Source organism: Hypomesus nipponensis, chromosome 20 (genome assembly GCF_054491055.1).
Source record: "Hypomesus nipponensis isolate SF chromosome 20, ASM5449105v1, whole genome shotgun sequence".
Taxonomy (NCBI): domain Eukaryota; kingdom Metazoa; phylum Chordata; class Actinopteri; order Osmeriformes; family Osmeridae; genus Hypomesus; species Hypomesus nipponensis.
The window spans coordinates 3,338,510-3,355,449 of record NC_140380.1 but is presented as its reverse complement, the minus strand read 5'-3'; the positions used below and the strand labels follow the sequence as shown (position 1 = coordinate 3,355,449).

Sequence of the window (16,940 nt, the reverse complement as noted above, 5' to 3'; positions counted from 1 at the left end):
GTTAAAAAAAACAGTGGAAGTTGCCTTTATTCCAGTAACATGTACAGCAACAGCATCAAAAGAAACATTCTACCTTCGCTAGTCTGGATCGGTGTTTCTGACTCACTCTGGAGTCGGCACAGTAAGGCCTACAACACCTACACACACACGCGCGCGCGCACACACACACACACACACACACAGAGAATAATCAATTTACATCATCTTACATCTTCAGGCTTGTTGCCATAGTAACGCTAGCCCCCTCCCTCTCCCTGGGTGGGGGGGGCGGGAGGTTCAGAGCCTGGTCACGGAGCCCCCCCCCCCCCCGCTGCCTGAATAAGCACACAGACGGGGGCTCCACCCAGGGGCCACTCTGTCGGCTGGCATCCAGGTGCTCCCGCCAGCATGTGTGTGTATGGAGGGGGGACGGGGGACGGGGGGCGGGGCAGACGTCGACCGCTCTGCGATTGGTCACTTGGTGGAGCGCCTGGTTGGCTCGGAGGCGGTGGGAGGTGGGGGCGGGCCGCGGCGGTCCAGGTCCTCGATGTAGAACATGATGAGCTTCCTGCGCTCGTCGGGAACACAGTCCAGAACCAGGTAGCGCTTGTCGTTCTGGAGAACCTTCTCCACGTCACTCAGGTGCTGGTCCGACTCCTGGATCAACTTCCTGGACCTGGTCGGGACGGGACCGTCACGTGTGTCAAGAGTGTGTGTGTGTGTATACATGCGAGTGTGTGTGTATCTACATGAATGTGTGTGTGTGTGTGTCCCCCACCTGTAGGTGATGAACTTTGTCTCCTTCAGCAGGGTTCTGAAGTCAGCCTTGGCTGTTATATACTTGTCTTTGATGTAGTCCTCAAACTCCCTCTGCTTCTTCTGCAGGACGGACACACACACACAAAGCTCTCCGTCAGCATGACAGCATGGTGTACACATCAAGATCCTCATCCAATTCTCGAGTTCAATTCTTGTCTATGTTCTTTTAGAGTTATTAGAACAATATTTTGGTATCTTTCATGGTCGAGGTCAAAACACACGACAGCGTCTACACCCGACGCCCTCAACAACTTGAATGCCTCCAAACAGTCTCCAGTCTAATCGCCGTGGTTACCCGGTCACTGCTGGAAAACTTGATGCAGCGAGGATCCTCCTTGATGATCTTCTTCACCTCCTTCCAGGACGTGGTCAGGGTGATCTACACACACACACGCACACGCAGTTAGACTCATCAGCTTTCTATTCAGGCTTGTGTGTGTGTGCGTCTGTGTGGTGTGTGTTGTGTTCCAGTACGTGTATGTTAGTGTGTGATCCTGTATGTATGTATGTATTAGGAGTGGAACGGTACATGTATTCGTATTGAACCGTACGGTACAGGCGTCACGGTTCAGTGCATGAAATTACACAGAGAATACACGGTATAAAAATAAATAAAACTTGTGTGCAAATTAATTCATGTAATATGGAACTACTGTTAGACACTCGTGTTCTTTAGGGACACCTAATGTGTTGCCCCGCTTTAGCTCTGAAGCTCTGATTGGTGCCGCCGTGAGTCAGAGATAGGCTAGCTAGCAGCACTAAGGACGAGTACGCAGTGGTAGTGACCCACGAGAGATCGCAAGTTTGGGAAAACTTCAGTTTCCCATTCAGTTACAGTAGTACAGGCGAGAGAGTGGTGGATAAGACGAGCACTGTGTGTCGGCGTTGTTCAGCAGTTGTGGTAGCCTGGCTGCCAGCCCAACTTCTCCCTGCCCACAAAAAAATGTGGTCGGGAAGTTGGGTCTGGAGGGTCTCGTATTGGGACCAACTACATAAAACCAGGATCTGGGCGGACCAATGAAATTGCCAGGGCGGGCTTTATACGATGATGGACAGATGATCAACAGTAACGTAATCAACAACGTCACGAAAGAGCCCTTGGGTTGAATTCGTTTTCAACAAACAACATATTACGTTGCTCTGATTGGTTGTAGGTCTATCCAATTGAGCGTAGAGGCATTTGTTGTACGAGTTCGGTTGAAACACGCCCCGGAGTCACAGCCCAACTGAGAGTTTTCAGATTCATATTCTGACTAGAATTATGAGTATGACAACGTCAGGCTACGGTTGTGGGGTATGCGAGTGGAAATACGTCGAACATGCTAACGCATATAACGCGTCTGGTTAAGAGCGTGTGCGAAATGACTCAACATATCCGACGCCATCACCCAGGTGTGCCAGTCACTGGAACGAGACAAAAAAAACTAAACGTTCAACTTCTCCATGCTCCATACCATGCTGGTCTCGTCCAGCAGCTGCCTGAAGTGCTCCTTCTTCTTCTTGGTGAGTGCTTCCACGTGCTCGTTGAACAGCTTCTCCTTCTCGTCTCTCTCCAGCAGGGAGGCACACTCCCAGCGGTGGTCCTTGCGCAGGTTACGGCGCGTATCTGACCACGACGCGTCCGACGAGCGCACCTGGACGCAAACGGGCACAAGCAGGCGGGCCCACACGTCACACTACTGCCAATGTGTCACCGCTACGTCAATCCCAGTTGAGAGTCTGCACAGTAGCAGCAAGACTAGCAGACTAAAATCAGTGTTGAAAAAAGTGTTGAGTGTATGTGTGTATATTTACATGTAGTCATTTAGCAGACGCTCTTATCCAGAGTGACTTAGTCAGTACAGGGACATTCCCCCCCGAGGCAAGTAGGGTGAAGTGCCTTGCCCAAGGACACAATGTCATTTGGCACGGCCGGGAATCGAACCAACAACCTTCTGATTAGTCCGACTCCCTAACCGCTCAGCCATCTGACCCTGTGTGTGTGTGTGCTCACCATGTCTGACATGAGGGCTCTGAAGGCCTGGATGGCCTCCTCTCTCTTGTGCTGCTCCCTCTCCCGGTCGATCTCCTTGGTCTGCTCGGAGCGTGCCTTCTGCACCTCCCTCTCCCTCTCCCTCAGGCTGGCCTCCACGCGCGCCTGCCGCTCCAGCTCCCGCTCCTTATCCCCGTCCACGCTCTGCTCACACACACACAGCTCGGCCCTTTACTCGGAGTGAGCTCCGACCATTCACTGTTATCTAACCCCTAACCATAACCCAATTCTAACCCCAACACTAATTCTAACCCCAACACTAATTCTAACCCGCTTTAAAGTTCCTGGCCCCAGAACACACGCACATGAAGCACACAAACAGTCAATGATCTTCCAACATGCATCCGCAGAAATCACACAAACAGTTCGTCAATGGTCTTCCAACATGGGTGTGGGAGGGAGTCCCACACACACACCCACACACACACACGCACGCACGCACGCACGCACGCACGCACGCAGCCCCACCTTGGCCTGCTTGTCCAGGTAGTGTTTGTAGAGCTCCTCTCTCAGGTTGGAGCTGTCTACAGCCTTGTAGCGGGGGTCTCCCTCCAGGCGCTCCTTCACCTGTCTCCAGCGCTGACCCCCCTCCACATGCTGCTCCTCCAGCAGCACCAGGAAGTCCAGCTTCACCTGACACACACACACACACACACACACAGCTATAAATACACACGCGCGCAGATATATACATACATACACACGGATATCTTGCTATATACACACACACACCTTTTACACAACTGCTTGATGTACATGGCCAACGCTGCTTGTGTGTTTTGTGTGTCGCGCGTATGGGGTGTAATCAGTGTCAGCGTAGCTGCACACAGTGCGTTCACCGCCTAGTTGATACGGGTGAATTACACGTGGGCTACTCTGGCGAGTTTTAGAAAGCGCGGAATGAATACTACACCACACAGTTGGATAGAAAATGTGGTGTGCGTATAAACAGGCGTTATTTGTGCATATTATATCTGATATGGTGTGCGCACAGGCAAGTGACGTGTGCTTGGCAAACTTTGTTCAGTGATGAACATCCTCATCACAAAAAGCGCAGAGCCATTTTCCCCCCTGACTCATTGTCCGAAAATTAACTTGCTTGGGTCAATAGCCAGGGCGGACAACCCTGGTCCTCGAGAGCCGCTGCATGTTCTAGATGTTTCCCTGCTCCAACACACCTGATTCACACCTGAATGGGCATTACACGGCTTCCACAGAGCTTGATAACGACCCATTCATTTGAATTAGGTGTGCTGGAGCAGGGAAACATCTAGAACATGTAGGACAGGGGCCCTCGAGGACCTGTCATTCATGTTCGAAAACATGACAAAAATCACTTTTAAGGTGTAGGTCTGGTGTATTTGTGGTGTATGTCGGGTGTAGTGTACACGTGCACATCCCCAGCGTGACGTGTGTGTGAACGCCTGTGTCCATTGTAATTCAATGTCAAGTTCTCGCGTGCGTTCAGAGGTTTGATATCATCGCGCGGGCGCTACTGTGCGCTGTGCATATGAACTCGTGACACGTATTACACCTCATACGCGTGTATGCGTGTGCATGTTTGTGTGCGTGCATGCGTGCGTGCGCGCGTGCTCCTCACCTTCTCGCCCCGGGTCTTGGAGTCCTCCTTCTCTCTCTTCCTCAGAGCGGTCATGTACTCGGTAAAGATGGCCTCCCTCTCCTTCATCTTCTCTATGGCCTTAAACCTGGAGTCCCTGGCATGCCGGGACGCAAACTCACTGAACGTGGTCCTGCCACACACACGCACAGAGAGACGCACACACACACACACACACAGAGAGACACACACATGCATAGACACGCACACACAGAGATGCAGATTGTCGGTCACCATGGCAACTGTGAGCGGCTGGGGATGAGATCTCCACAGCGACGTGGTCTCACCTGGCGGTCAGCTTGGCGTCCTCCATCATCTTCCGGAACTCGTCCTTGGCCTGCATCAGTTTGTTCTTCTTCTCCTTCCTCTCCTCCTCGGCACGCGTCTTCACATACTGGTCAAACACCTGAGCCCACACACACACACACACTGAACAAAACTGCACTTCTGGTACACATTCATATATATGTGTGTGGGTGTGTGTGTACCTGCTTCCTCTCCTTGGGGTTGAGCAGCAGGTAGCGAGGGTCGAACACGATCTTGTGCAGCTCCTTCTCCCAGGTGGAGAAGGCTGACACCTGGTGGCCGGGAAGGGGAAGCACAGTCAGAAAGGCTCGGGCATTTCGACATTACGCCACGCAACGACATGACAACGCTTTGAGTATAGAGGGCCGTAAATGAATGAGGACACCAACAAGTCGCTCTGGATAAGAGCGTCTGCTAAATGTAAATGTAACTGGGATGGCAGATCGAGAGAGAGAGAAACAGAGAAGGAGAGAGAGGTGTAGTGTGTTGGGGTGCGTGTACCCCTCTCTCCAGCAGCATGTCTCGGAACTGGCCCATCCGAGCTTCCAGAGGCACCACCGCACGCTCGCGGGCCGCACGAAGCTCCGCCTCCATCGCTGCCTCCTTCTCCGACTCCGCCTCCTTCACAGACTCTGCCTCCTTCCTGTGGGTGGAGGGAGGGGGGGGAGAGGGAGAGAGAGTCAGGAGGGAGGGGGAGAGGTAGGGCACTGTGGAGGTGACTGGGTTGTGTCTAGGCTGAGTAGACCCGTCTTCTGGGTCATTGTGTGTGTTATTGGTTAAGGCGAAGAATCACCTGATTACCAGGTCAAATTCTCATTGGATGTAGCTTGAACCCTGGACCGATCAGAGCTAGAAAGGGAGAGGGTTAAAGAGCAGTCTAGGAGGAGGGTGGAGCTAGGTGGTTGGTTACCTTGGAGAGCATGTTGGTGACATCACCAGTCCTACTGACGCAGACCGCTGACCAGTCAGCTTTCACCACCACTTGAACAGAGCCAATCAGAAATCAGCATTGAAGTTACTGAGAGATGTCACACTAAGACCCAACCAACCAAGACCTCATCCCTCCGTTCCTCCCTCACAATCCCTCCCTCACACCTCATCCCCCTCTCTATCTTTTGGTCAAACCTCATCCCCCTCTCCATCTCTTGGTCAAACCTCATCCCTCTCCATCTCTTGGTCAAACCTCATCCCTCTCCATCTCTTGGTCAAACCTCATTCCTCTCTCCATCTCTTGGTCAAACCTCATTCCTCTCTCCATCTCTTGGTCAAACCTCATCCCTCTCTTGGTCAAACCTCATCCCTCTCTCTCTGTCACACCTCATCCCTCTTTCTCCATCCCTCCTTCCCCACACCTCGTCTCCCTTAACACTAGAACCTCCACAGTAGAGGGTCTTTTTTTTTTATATTATCCCCCTGGCGTTTTTAAATGCATTTATCATTAAAGAATAATTGGGCGAGTGGCCTTTTTATTTATATATTTTTTGTTTTTTTACTTCGAACCACTAAATCGGGTCATCGATACCCTTAAAATACTGCCTGGCCCCAAAAAAATGTGTTGCTGTTGAATAGGTGGTGATAGATCATTCAAAAGCTTGGTGGAGTAAAATCCTACAAAATTGACATAGATCTCACGGCTATGTTTACTAGTAAAAGTACTAGCATTTCCACACGCACAACAACTGGGACTGGGACTATGTAGCAGGGTGGCCTTGTTAGTGAGGCTAACCGGGAGAAAAAAGGCTTCAACTTGCTAGATAACATGAAGATTAGACTCTGGAGCGATGGAAATTATTTGTGTGGTCTGATGAGTGTAAAATGATCCTATTCCACAGATGGGCATGCACACATCATGCCTGGTGCCCTGTATACAAACCTCAGGGGGCAGTCGTATAATCTGTGGTTGCTTCTATTGTTCAGGTCTAGGCTAGGGTTATCCCATCACTCGATTTTTTTTCTTCCGGTGGCTCAGTCAAATTCCAGGACGACAATGCCAGGATTCATTGGACACAAATTGTGAAAGTGGTTCAAGGAGCATGCATTCACTCGCGAACTGGGCACAACAGAAACTAAACTTGGCCCCACTAAAATGTGTTGTGCTGGAGAACATTTTATGGAGTGGTTCAACTCCCATCATTAATACATTTCAGCCATAAACGAGTGCAACTCTGGCATAAGGCTTTTGAAAATTCCACAGCCAAACAAGTCCACGTGCCATTATCAAAGCTAAAGACGAAGATATTGATGTGTAACAATTTTTTGGGCCAGGCAGTGTAGAAAAGGCTGTATTTTGCTTTGCTCAACATTCGTGCAATGTCTGGTTGCTTAGCCCACTGTTGTCTTCTGATAAGCAGACCAACGAGCTACACTGGATACAGACATCGAGATAGAAATAGATGGAGATAGAAAGACATATATGGACAGTGTGTGTCCTGTATCGGAGGTGAACGACTGCTGATGCTGTAGTGGCAAGGGGGACAAACGACCCGGCCAGCAGTTCCAGGGGGGGTCGTGGAATGTTGGTTCTAGTGTTAAACAAGTATGACGACACGCTGTGGTGACCACGCATCTCCCAACCTCAACTGGTCTTCAGTGTTTCCGGTGCCAACAGGAAGGAGAGAACTTACTTCCTCTTCTTGGCCTTGACGGGCTCCTCCTCCAGGACCTCCTCTGCTGCCGCCTCAAGCTCCTCCTTACTGATACCTGCAAGGCAACAGGAGAACCTTTACCTTTATGTCTGACATCTCTATCTAACGTGGTGTGTGTGACAGACGGTGTATGGGCATGGTGTGAGTCTGTGTGTGTGTGGTAAGGTTGTGTGCGGTGAAGTGTGTAGGCGCGCGTGTGTGTGTGTGTGTGGGGTATGGTCGTGTGCAGTGTGGTATGGCTGTGTGCAGTGAAGTGTGCTATGGCTGTGTGCATGTGTACCCAGCTTGCGGCTGTCCTCCAGCCCTCTCTTGTGAGGAGGCTCTTGGATGTTCTTGTCCACGTCGGCTCGGCCCACCAGCTCCTCGGGCCGGTCCCACATGGAGAGGCGCGTGGTCGGGTTGTAGAAGAACACGCGGTCGTCGCCCGTCCACACCACGCACCTGCGCGCACACGGGAAGACTGTGTCAGGTGTGACGTCAGCCTGCGCGTCCACGGTGGACAGGTGCGTGTGAAGCGTCGAGTGCAGTAGTACTGCATGCGGCTACTGCCTCTGGATAGCCTTCCTCGATAGAGGAGGTGAGGAGAGGAGCCGAGTGTGTAGGGACAGAGCCTCTCCAGCGGGGCCTCAGAGGCCACACACAGACCCTGGGTACCTCGCGGCCCCGGGCTGAACTGCAGGGCCAGTGTTGGGCCCCAGAGACGAGGCGTGCAGGCCCACTACAGTGTGGATGAGCCCTGGCTCCCATGTAGCACCGCCCCAGCGATGGGGGTAGCTGCCCAGCGGGCCGTGCCCCACTGCACTGGGGGCCGTCTGGACGACAGGAGAGGGGCCAAGAGAGACACAGTCACGGTCGCCATCACTGCTACCGCATATATATGCTCCCCCTGCAATACTGCTAGTGGGTCCAGTCCAGGATAGGACTGTTCAGCCATGACAAGTCTCACCATTAAAGGAGGGGACATCATCATCGGTTTCGACAGACGATCGCAGGAGGACAATGTAGATGTAGCAGTGTGTGTGTGTGTGTGTGTGTGAACATACCAGGGTGTGCCAGGGATGGGGTTGGTGGCCACAGGCTTGGCCTTCTGAGCTGCCTTTTCTTCCTCCGTCATCTCCTCCTCCTTCTGCTCCTGGGGGGGGGGGGGGGGAAGAGAGAGTGACAGCATTCTATAGCTGAAACTGTCTTCTCCGTCATCTGTGTGTGTGTGTGTGTGTCAGAATGTATGTATGTACATGTACACTGAATGGCCACTTTAAGAGCTCCACTTATTCAACTGCTCGTTAACGCAAATATCTTATCGGCCAATCACATGGCAGCAATTCAATGCATTCAGACATGTAAACAGGGTCAAGATCTGCTGAAGTTCAAACTGAGCATCAGAAAGTGGCATGGTTGTTGGTGGTCTGAGTATTTCAGACACTGGGATTTTCTGGGAAAATTGGCTTTTCACGCACAACCATCTCTCGGGTTTACAGAGAACGGTCCAGAAAAGAGAAAAAAATCCAGTGAGTAGCACTTCTGTAGATGTCAAATGCCTTGTTGATGCCACAGGTCAGAGGAGAAGGGCCAAACTGGTTGGAGCTGATGACAACAGTAACTCAAATAATCACTCGACCACACCAGGTGCCACGCCTGTCAGCCAAGAACAGGAAATTGCGGCTACAACTCACCAAAATGTATATAGATAATAGAAGATTCGAAAATAAACTGGGGATGCGCCGAAATGAAAATGATATGCAAAACTGAAACTTCAGCAATGTTCTGCATGCACTTGGTAAATGACTTAACATTTATCATTTATTTTGTATAATTCCATGTGTGAGACTTTTTAAATTGGCACCGTACCCCCGCTTGAAATGACTGCTGAATCAACACTGCAATTCTGATGTCCTTATTGGAAACTTAGCGGAAGTATTTCCAAATTGCTGACACAATTCACTTATTGGAAATATTTATGTAAAATCACCTGAGATTAAAATGGAAAATGTAATGGGTGTGCGTTAGGAGCTATTGAAATTAAACAGTTTAAACAATTTATATAAATACCAAATGGTGTGCAACTTGTCATTGTTATTTGGTTAGCTACAACCGGTTTGGAAAGTTTTAAGAGTAAAGGATAAAGAGTTATTGACATAGTAAATTTGTCATTTTGTTGACGCTCCCTAACTGCTGTTAGTTTTCCTTACGTCCAGCGTCCGCTATCTGTTGAATATTGAACTTGACACTAACTTTACTTTGGTCCAGTGATAATGGCGAGATCAAACAAGTGAAATCTGAGCACTTTTAGATTTTTGGCCTTTATTCTCTGTCGCCATTTTCGGCAGCCGGAATTTAGGTGCATCCCTAGAAAAAAAACATTGCAGCCTTGACTGATAAATCTTGATTTCTGCTGCGACAACCTGTTACTAGCAAGAAAAAAAACGATTCAACCTAATAAAGTAGCCTGCGTGTGTGTGTGTGTGCTCACCTCCCTGGCCAGGCTGGCCTGCTCCGCCTTGGCCTCCTCCTCCTCCATCTCCATGGCCTCTTCCTCCAGAGCCTGCCTCTCCTTTGCCTCTTTCGCCTCTTTTTCTGCCGGGGTCACACACACATGCAGATAAATGCATACGCACACACACAGAAACAGCGTTAAGGGTCAGAGTTCCCTTTCTCTCCAGGTAGATTGCCGTGCTGGTCAGAGGTGAAAGGTCAAGGCTACCTTTGTCCCTCAGGTCCTGAGGCTTCTCCCAGGTGGACTCCAGTGTGCGGTTGTTGTAGTAGTACGTCTTCCCGTCCGCAGTCTTGTACTCCGACCACTCATGAAGTTGCAGGGAACCGGCCAAGGAGGCGCCGGCCAGCGAGCCGGGGGCAGCTAAGGCCAGCTGGGGGTGCATCATGGGCACTAGGGGCGGAGCCATGCCCGGAAGCATCCCTGGCACACACACACACACACACACACACAGGGGTTGAAATATCACCTTGCTTGATAAACACCTCCATTCTAGACAGTGAAAGCACCGCTTCAGCTGTTTACATGGGTAGTCTAGCAAAAGGGATTCCAAATAAAGCAGGGTCTGTGATTGGTTGACGGGTGCGTGTGTCCTCTTACATGGTTGGTCTATATTCACCTACTCTGACGTCGTACAGGTGTGTATGCTCACTGTCTCTAGGGCAAAGTCTAGACAACCCAGCCAGCATGATTAACATCTACATAAAGACATAAAAGAAACACCACTTACAACACACACACACACACACACACATACACTATCTGTACGTTATGACAACCTAACCCTGACTGCTGAACTTCTGACTCAGTACCAAGTTCTTCTGTGTACGTGTGTGACCAACACCTCCATGAACCGGGCTTGAAAACACACACACACACAACCTCTGACCCAATGCCTGTTGCTAGGAGACCTGCTCCTGCCTGTCCCAGGTGTCCACCAAACCAAAAGGCTGAATGATGGGGAGTGAGGCTGTGCAGCCTCGGGCTGAAGCCTCCTGGGGCCTGTACCACCAAGCAAGTCCAACATGCCCAGGATGTCTTTTAATTAGCTGGCTTCACAAAGACGAAACAACTGAGACGTCACAACGGTGGTTAACAACCCGTTGACTCAGCCCAGGATTTCCCAATCTAAGATTGAGCACGCTTGCATAAAAAGGGGACGTTTTTGCTCCCCATGACCAGCTGCAAACATGGACAAGTCTACCAGAGCCACATATTTGACCCAATATTAGCACACTGTAATAGTTTTAAATATAATCCAGGCCAAAGGAAACACCGTTGTTACTGGCAAAGGTAGGATGGAAAGTTGGTAAAGAATTGCATTGAAAAAAGTGTGAACGCACAAGTTAGGCTTACCAATCACCCCATCATTAAGGCACAAGTAGGCCTACATCTGTTAAATTAATGTGATACTTTAGTGTTTCTTATTGCATGCAAGACCATGTTAGCCTTATTCTTTCAGATGCATGACGGTGTTAAGCAGTCTTTTGAATAAAGAACAAAAAAACATTCAAACTGGTAAACAGGTTTACTAATAAGGTCAACAAGTAAGAAGGATTTGGTGCTTTCATCAGTCTGTTTTAGGATAATATCGGTATATAGACTACAAAGATAGTTGTCAGAGAAAGCCAAAATGTTTTGTCTGACTCAACACGGCTGCCCTCTCACTATTCGCTCACATGAATCACGGGAGGTTCTAGAAACCATGAATCAATTTGACAAGAAAAATCGATTGCCAGCAGGCGCTGCATTCATACATGTTGATCTGTTGATAGGTGTGCAGCACAAGTTACCATGGTCACCTACCCTGGTAAGAAGTGAACCACCATTGTGACACTGATACCCCAGGGTTAAACCTGAAGTTACTTCGCTAACCCCAAATCTTGCTTCTTAGTACAGGCCTCTGACCTGCCTCAGTTGACCCTCACAGCCACAACACTCACACACCAGAAGAACCAAACACACACAAAACAGAAAATACACCAATCTAGAACCCCTCTACAGCCTTCCTGACAACCCTCTTCCGGCTTGAGAACAGAGAAGGAACTAGAGAACCTTGCTGACCCAACCTATATGGTTTGACCAAAATTGTGTGTGTGTGTGTGTGTGGGGGGGGGGATTAAAAGATCAGAATGATAAGAAGCAGCAGCAGCAACAACAACAACAAGGACTAACATGCCATCTAGAGACTTGAGATGTCAGGAAGTGATGTCATTGGTGATGTCATTACCGTTGTGGCCTGGCGAGACTGTCTTTATATACGACCCTTCCACTAGCTGGACCATAGCTACACCTGCAAGAACGGACAAGCAAGCAAGGTGTTGGACACGGAACACACACCACGCACGCACGTGCACATCAGCCATCAGGGCGGGTGGGAGACCACACGCACACACACATGTACGTATACACACCCGCTGTGGTCAACCCCCCTCTCACCTGGCGGTCGAGGCACACACAGTTGACAACCAGCACCTAGCCTGTCTGCCTGCTTGTCTGTCAGCCTACCTGTCTGTCTATTCATCTGCCTGCCTGCCCACCTATCTGTTCATCTGTCTGTCTGCCTGCTGCTCTTGGTGGCTGTGTTTGTCTGCGTCTCAGTCTGCGTCTCAGTCTGCGTCTCAGTCTGCGTCTCAGTCTGCGTCTCAGTCTGCGTCTCAGTCTGCGTCTGTGTGTCTGTCTGTCTACACCAAGGCCTGTCTGGCCAGCTGACAAGACAGATGTCTCTCCACTCACGTCCCGGTTACACATCAGTTATAAACCATGGTGGAAAGGTTGTCAATGTTATCATCTACCTTGTGACTGGACTGCATTAACTATTTTCTATTGCAGCCTGCGTGTGAGAGAAATGGAATACACCACGCTGCCCCCTGCTGGGCTGGAAGGAAACTGCCTGTCCTGGACTAGCCACCTGGTGAATGAATTTTGTCTGGAGTTCAACATCTCCCAAGAGGAGCGAGATGGCAGGAATTTCCAGAGGACAAAGAACCCCTCGACCGCACTTCTCATCCAGGGGATGGAGGTGGAGACGGTGGGGACCTGGGAGTCCAATTAGACAGCAGGCTACATTGTGATTGAACCCTGTGTTTTACCTTGTGTACAGCCCTGCTCATTTTTGGTATTCTGCATACCTTTGCTTTTTTTTCTCTTCTTGTCTGCTGCAATGCCATAACTTCCCCTTGGGGATCAATGAAGTGCCTACTATTACAACACGCATGTATGTCTGGTAGGACTTCCAGGCCCTGGGTCGGACAGGAGGACACAAGTCCACCCTCTCTACCCTCAACCTGTCTGTCTGAACTCTGTGCTGGGGGAGGATGCCGATGGACACCAACCAACACTGTGACTGTGGGGAAGAAGGGGGTGGAAGGAGGGGGCGGGGTAGGAAAAGGAAGGGATGTAGTGGCAGGGGAGTAGAGATGGAAGAAGATAATGATGATGGGGGAGGGGTGGGGGGGGATAGAGGGGGAGAAGAGAAACTGAGTAGATACGAAGCTAGACAGAAGATGAGAAGATTAGGGGAAGAGGGTTAAGATCAGGAGGGATGGGTATGGAAGGAGAAGGACCAGACACAGGTGGAGGTCTTGGAGGTGATGGAGGTGCTCGAGGTCTTACCAGGCAGAGGGATGTGCATGCCCGGCAGTGGCACCCTGAAGGGGGGCACCATGACGGGGGGGAAGGCTGGAATGGTGGTGGCAGGCTGGGGCAGGGCGTGGGGCAGGCTCTGGGGCAACAGAGACATAGTCTGCACCGACGTCACCGACGCTGGTACTGTGGCAACGCTCACCACCACAGGGGTCACACCCACGCTGGAGGTCGCCGTAGCAACTTGGGGCAGGTCTGCAACAGCAGAAGCTGGGCAGACGCCAGCACAGAGTCACAACACTGACAGGAACCATGTTTTACTGTACAGGGCTTACCGTATTTTTCAGAAAAAAAAGCTGCGGTTTATACGCCGCTAAAACTAGCTAGCGACTGTTTCGGAAAAATAACTCTGGACCGTCGGAAATATTTAGAACTCACGCATCAAAGGGTTAATTCCCTTAGATGCGTGACTTGATATTAACGGATACGTTAACCACCTCGGTGGATGCGGGGGTCGCTGGCACCATTATTTTAGGGGTCGTGGGCTGAAATGTTTGAGAACCCGTGTTACACAACAGCATGCTGTAAGATCGCCTGTACTCGTGTATTGCTTGGTATCATTGTTCCCGTATCAAGTGCGGCATATATTCCAGTGTGGCTAATACTCAGATTTACAAAAACAAAGCTCCCATTCTGGTGGGGTGCGGCTTATAGAAAACGCAGCTTATTTTCCAAAAAATGCGGTATGTTTTGTAAAGGGTTAGTCAGTAATAAAGTCAGTGAAACAGATACTCATCCAGGACCTATAATCAAGCAAACTGGCTCATATAGTGCTGTGACATGGGAGCACGACAGCTGTGCTAATAGACACAGAACGGCGCGTTAGCCTCACACTCACTGGCGATGGACACAGAGGTGGTGGAGCTGGTGTCGGGGCTGGAGGTGTGTGTGCGGGAGGGCGACGGGGCCTGGCTGGAGGCGGGACTGGCAGCTGCAGCACTGGCCGTTGGACCCCCGCCGGTGGGCCCCCCGCCTCCCCCAGGCTGCCCCACCATCAGAGGGTTGAGTTCAGCCTGCTGGATCACCTTCACCCCCTCTGGCTTGGTCCAGACCGACTCCCTGGTCCTGGCATTGTAGTAGTATACCTGAGGGAATGAAGGAGACGGGGAGGGAAGAGGGAAAAAGAGGAGGGGGGGGGGAATGGGTGAGGAAGAGGATAAGGATCATATAAATGGCTATGGCATGTTGCAAAAACAAAGCTAGCTGAGGGTTCATAACAGATCTGACGACACAGCACTTAAATCAACACAAACTACGGGTGTCTCAACACCAGAAGCCCTCAAACCTAACGACGCTAGCTCATATAGAAATAGCTTCTGTGAGCTAGCCTCCTGGGTTCGTTTCTAGATTAACGATGTTAGTTCGGTATATGCACACCACCTATAGGAGACCATAGTCACGTTATGAAGTAGTGGTGCATAGGGGATGCCTCTGTCCTACCTTGCCCTCAGGTGTCTTGTTCTCCACCCAGATCTCCTCTCCTGGGTTGAGGGGAGGGGCTCCAGAGGATGGGACCGGGGGCATGCCGGGGGGGAACATCAGTCCTGGAGGGGGCGGCATGCTGCCCATGGGGGGGGGCATGAAGGGGGGTCTCTGAAACAACCACAGCAGAGAGACGCTGTATCCGTAAGGCGAAGACATTCATCCTTTTTCTGTTTTGCAGTTTATTTTTAAGTATTAGACTAACTTTACGTATTAAACTAGTTTTTCTTAAAAGCTTTTAAATATCCATTCCGCAAACACCACAGCACTTTGATCTTTGAAGGATGATAAGAGTGCCTAGATCTTAACAGGGGCTACCTGTAGGTGCGGGGGTGCTAGCGGCGGAGGCATGCCTCCAGGCGGGGGGATAGGCGGCATGTTAGGGTCGAACGGTGGACGTCCAAAAGGGGGTCGCGGCGGAGGCCCCCGCATCATACCAAAGGGCGGGGGCGGGGGTCTGAGGAGCGGGGGAGGCCCCCGGAGCACGGAACTCGGCGGAGGAGCAGGGCCACGAAAGCGCAGCGTCTGCTGCTGCGCCATCCTGAGACACAGAACAATGATGATGATACAGACAACAATATACTACTAGCCAACTAACGCTTTACATCCTGACAAATTACCGAGAAGGCTATTTTATAGACACAGCCTGCTAAACTTTATGAAAACCTAAATGCGCCAAGGCCTCGGAAACTAACGCCAGCTAGATGTCCCATTCAAAACAGTGCAGGCTTGTAGCGTTGGCCACCTCTTCAGCTGGCTAGCTAGTCTAGCTACCAACCAAATATGCTAACCCAAACAGTCTGTAGACTAGCCCATAGCTAGCTAGCCAGTTAGCTTGCTAGCAGCACTAAGTTAGCCTGTAATTCCCATAATTAGCCAATTTAAATAAGAGTTATAATAAAAACAACCTGTTTACTGGCAGACAGACGTTGCCGAGTTTCAAGACAACAACAACTTAATAGACCAGGAGAACGCTTCCTCCAGTGGATGGAGTCAACCGGGCTTACGTCGGCTAGCGAGCTAGCCAGGCTAGAGGCTGGAGGTGGAGCAAGGCTGCAGGCTTGCTAACGTGGTCAGTGATCACAAGCATATTACACACTGGAGAGCGCATAGAAAGACCCTCTGCGCAACATAACTAACAGAGCCATCTCTACGGTCATAAGAGATATACAATAACTTTAATTAAACAAACGAATTCATATTATTGCTTTCTTCGTCACACTCTAACCTGTTGTCGTTGAACCCAATACTGTCGCTGTCTGCCTGGTCCGCCATTATAGGAAAAAATGTGATGACTCTCGCGCGTTGCCAGGTTTGCCAGACTTTCTCCCCCTATTCGCATGTCGAACGTCCCATAAGAAAGAGTTACAGGTTTATTTTTTCTATACGTTACGTATATAGGGATGTACATTTTTTAAGCATTCTGATAAACATGATGATAGATACAATTTAAATCACTACATTATCTCTTTATCATCCGTTTTTTTGGGGGCTGGGAATCGATAAAAAATAACTACTTAATCACACAATATGCTGTGATTAATCGCAATCAATTGGATTTTTCCTGAGCTCGTTATCATCATGTTAAACACCAAATTAAATCAATTAACACAAGCATATTTTAAATAGATTTTATGACATCTCGTGAAATGTAAACAGTTTATCCTGGGAACTGCAGAATGGTCATTCCCATCAACTATATGCAGCTACTTTATAAACTGCAAAGTGTTTAACTGCAAGTTGAATATTTAAAGTTTAAAACCTGAAGGTTATCAAACATACTACGCTAACTTTCTTTTTCTGACGCACGTGCCCCCCAAGTGAAAAACTTTAGGGGCACAGACAACATTTTTGGGTCAAAGTCAGTTTCTGTTTTTAAAAACTTGCATCATTATTAGACTAAAGAATGACACAAAAAAGAGG

General features: G+C 49.9%; 1 protein-coding gene across 5 annotated transcripts; it reads right to left on the bottom strand.

Moving 5' to 3' along the window:
* Window position 1: 1 nt before the first annotated feature.
* On the bottom strand, window positions 2-16,330 carry tcerg1b (transcription elongation regulator 1b (CA150)). Of its 5 annotated transcripts, none has more exons than XM_084683665.1 (21): window positions 16,246-16,330; window positions 15,336-15,558; window positions 14,976-15,128; window positions 14,368-14,620; window positions 13,506-13,730; window positions 12,121-12,183; window positions 10,101-10,313; window positions 9,870-9,973; window positions 8,443-8,531; window positions 7,680-7,840; window positions 7,379-7,454; window positions 5,256-5,397; window positions 4,937-5,026; window positions 4,736-4,854; window positions 4,431-4,581; window positions 3,299-3,463; window positions 2,792-2,974; window positions 2,253-2,432; window positions 1,094-1,177; window positions 758-858; window positions 2-655 (listed from the first exon to the last, which is right to left on the bottom strand). In XM_084683665.1, the coding sequence occupies exons 1-21, from the start codon at window positions 16,290-16,292 to the stop codon at window positions 454-456; spliced, it is 3,024 nt and encodes a 1,007-aa protein (XP_084539791.1). In that variant the 5' UTR covers window positions 16,293-16,330; the 3' UTR covers window positions 2-453. The 5 variants fall into 5 exon arrangements, with proteins under 5 accessions (XP_084539791.1, XP_084539788.1, XP_084539789.1 ...); XM_084683662.1 differs by having other exon boundaries at window positions 13,506-13,745; window positions 14,374-14,620; XM_084683663.1 differs by having other exon boundaries at window positions 8,443-8,525; window positions 13,506-13,745; window positions 14,374-14,620.
* Between the last annotated feature and the right edge of the window lie 610 nt (window positions 16,331-16,940).

Bases quoted from the DNA above. Each gene is read 5' to 3' on its own strand.
- tcerg1b (XM_084683662.1), bottom strand. From the start codon at position 16,292: ATGGCGGACCAGGCAGACAGCGACAGTATTGGGTTCAACGACAACAG. The intron at 13,746-14,373 runs GTGAGTGTGAGG...GCGTCTGCCCAG, and splicing joins CACCTCTGTGTCCATCGCCA to CTTCTGCTGTTGCAGACCTG. The intron at 1,178-2,252 runs GTATGGAGCATG...GTGTGTGTGTAG, and splicing joins TGCTGGACGAGACCAGCATG to ATCACCCTGACCACGTCCTG.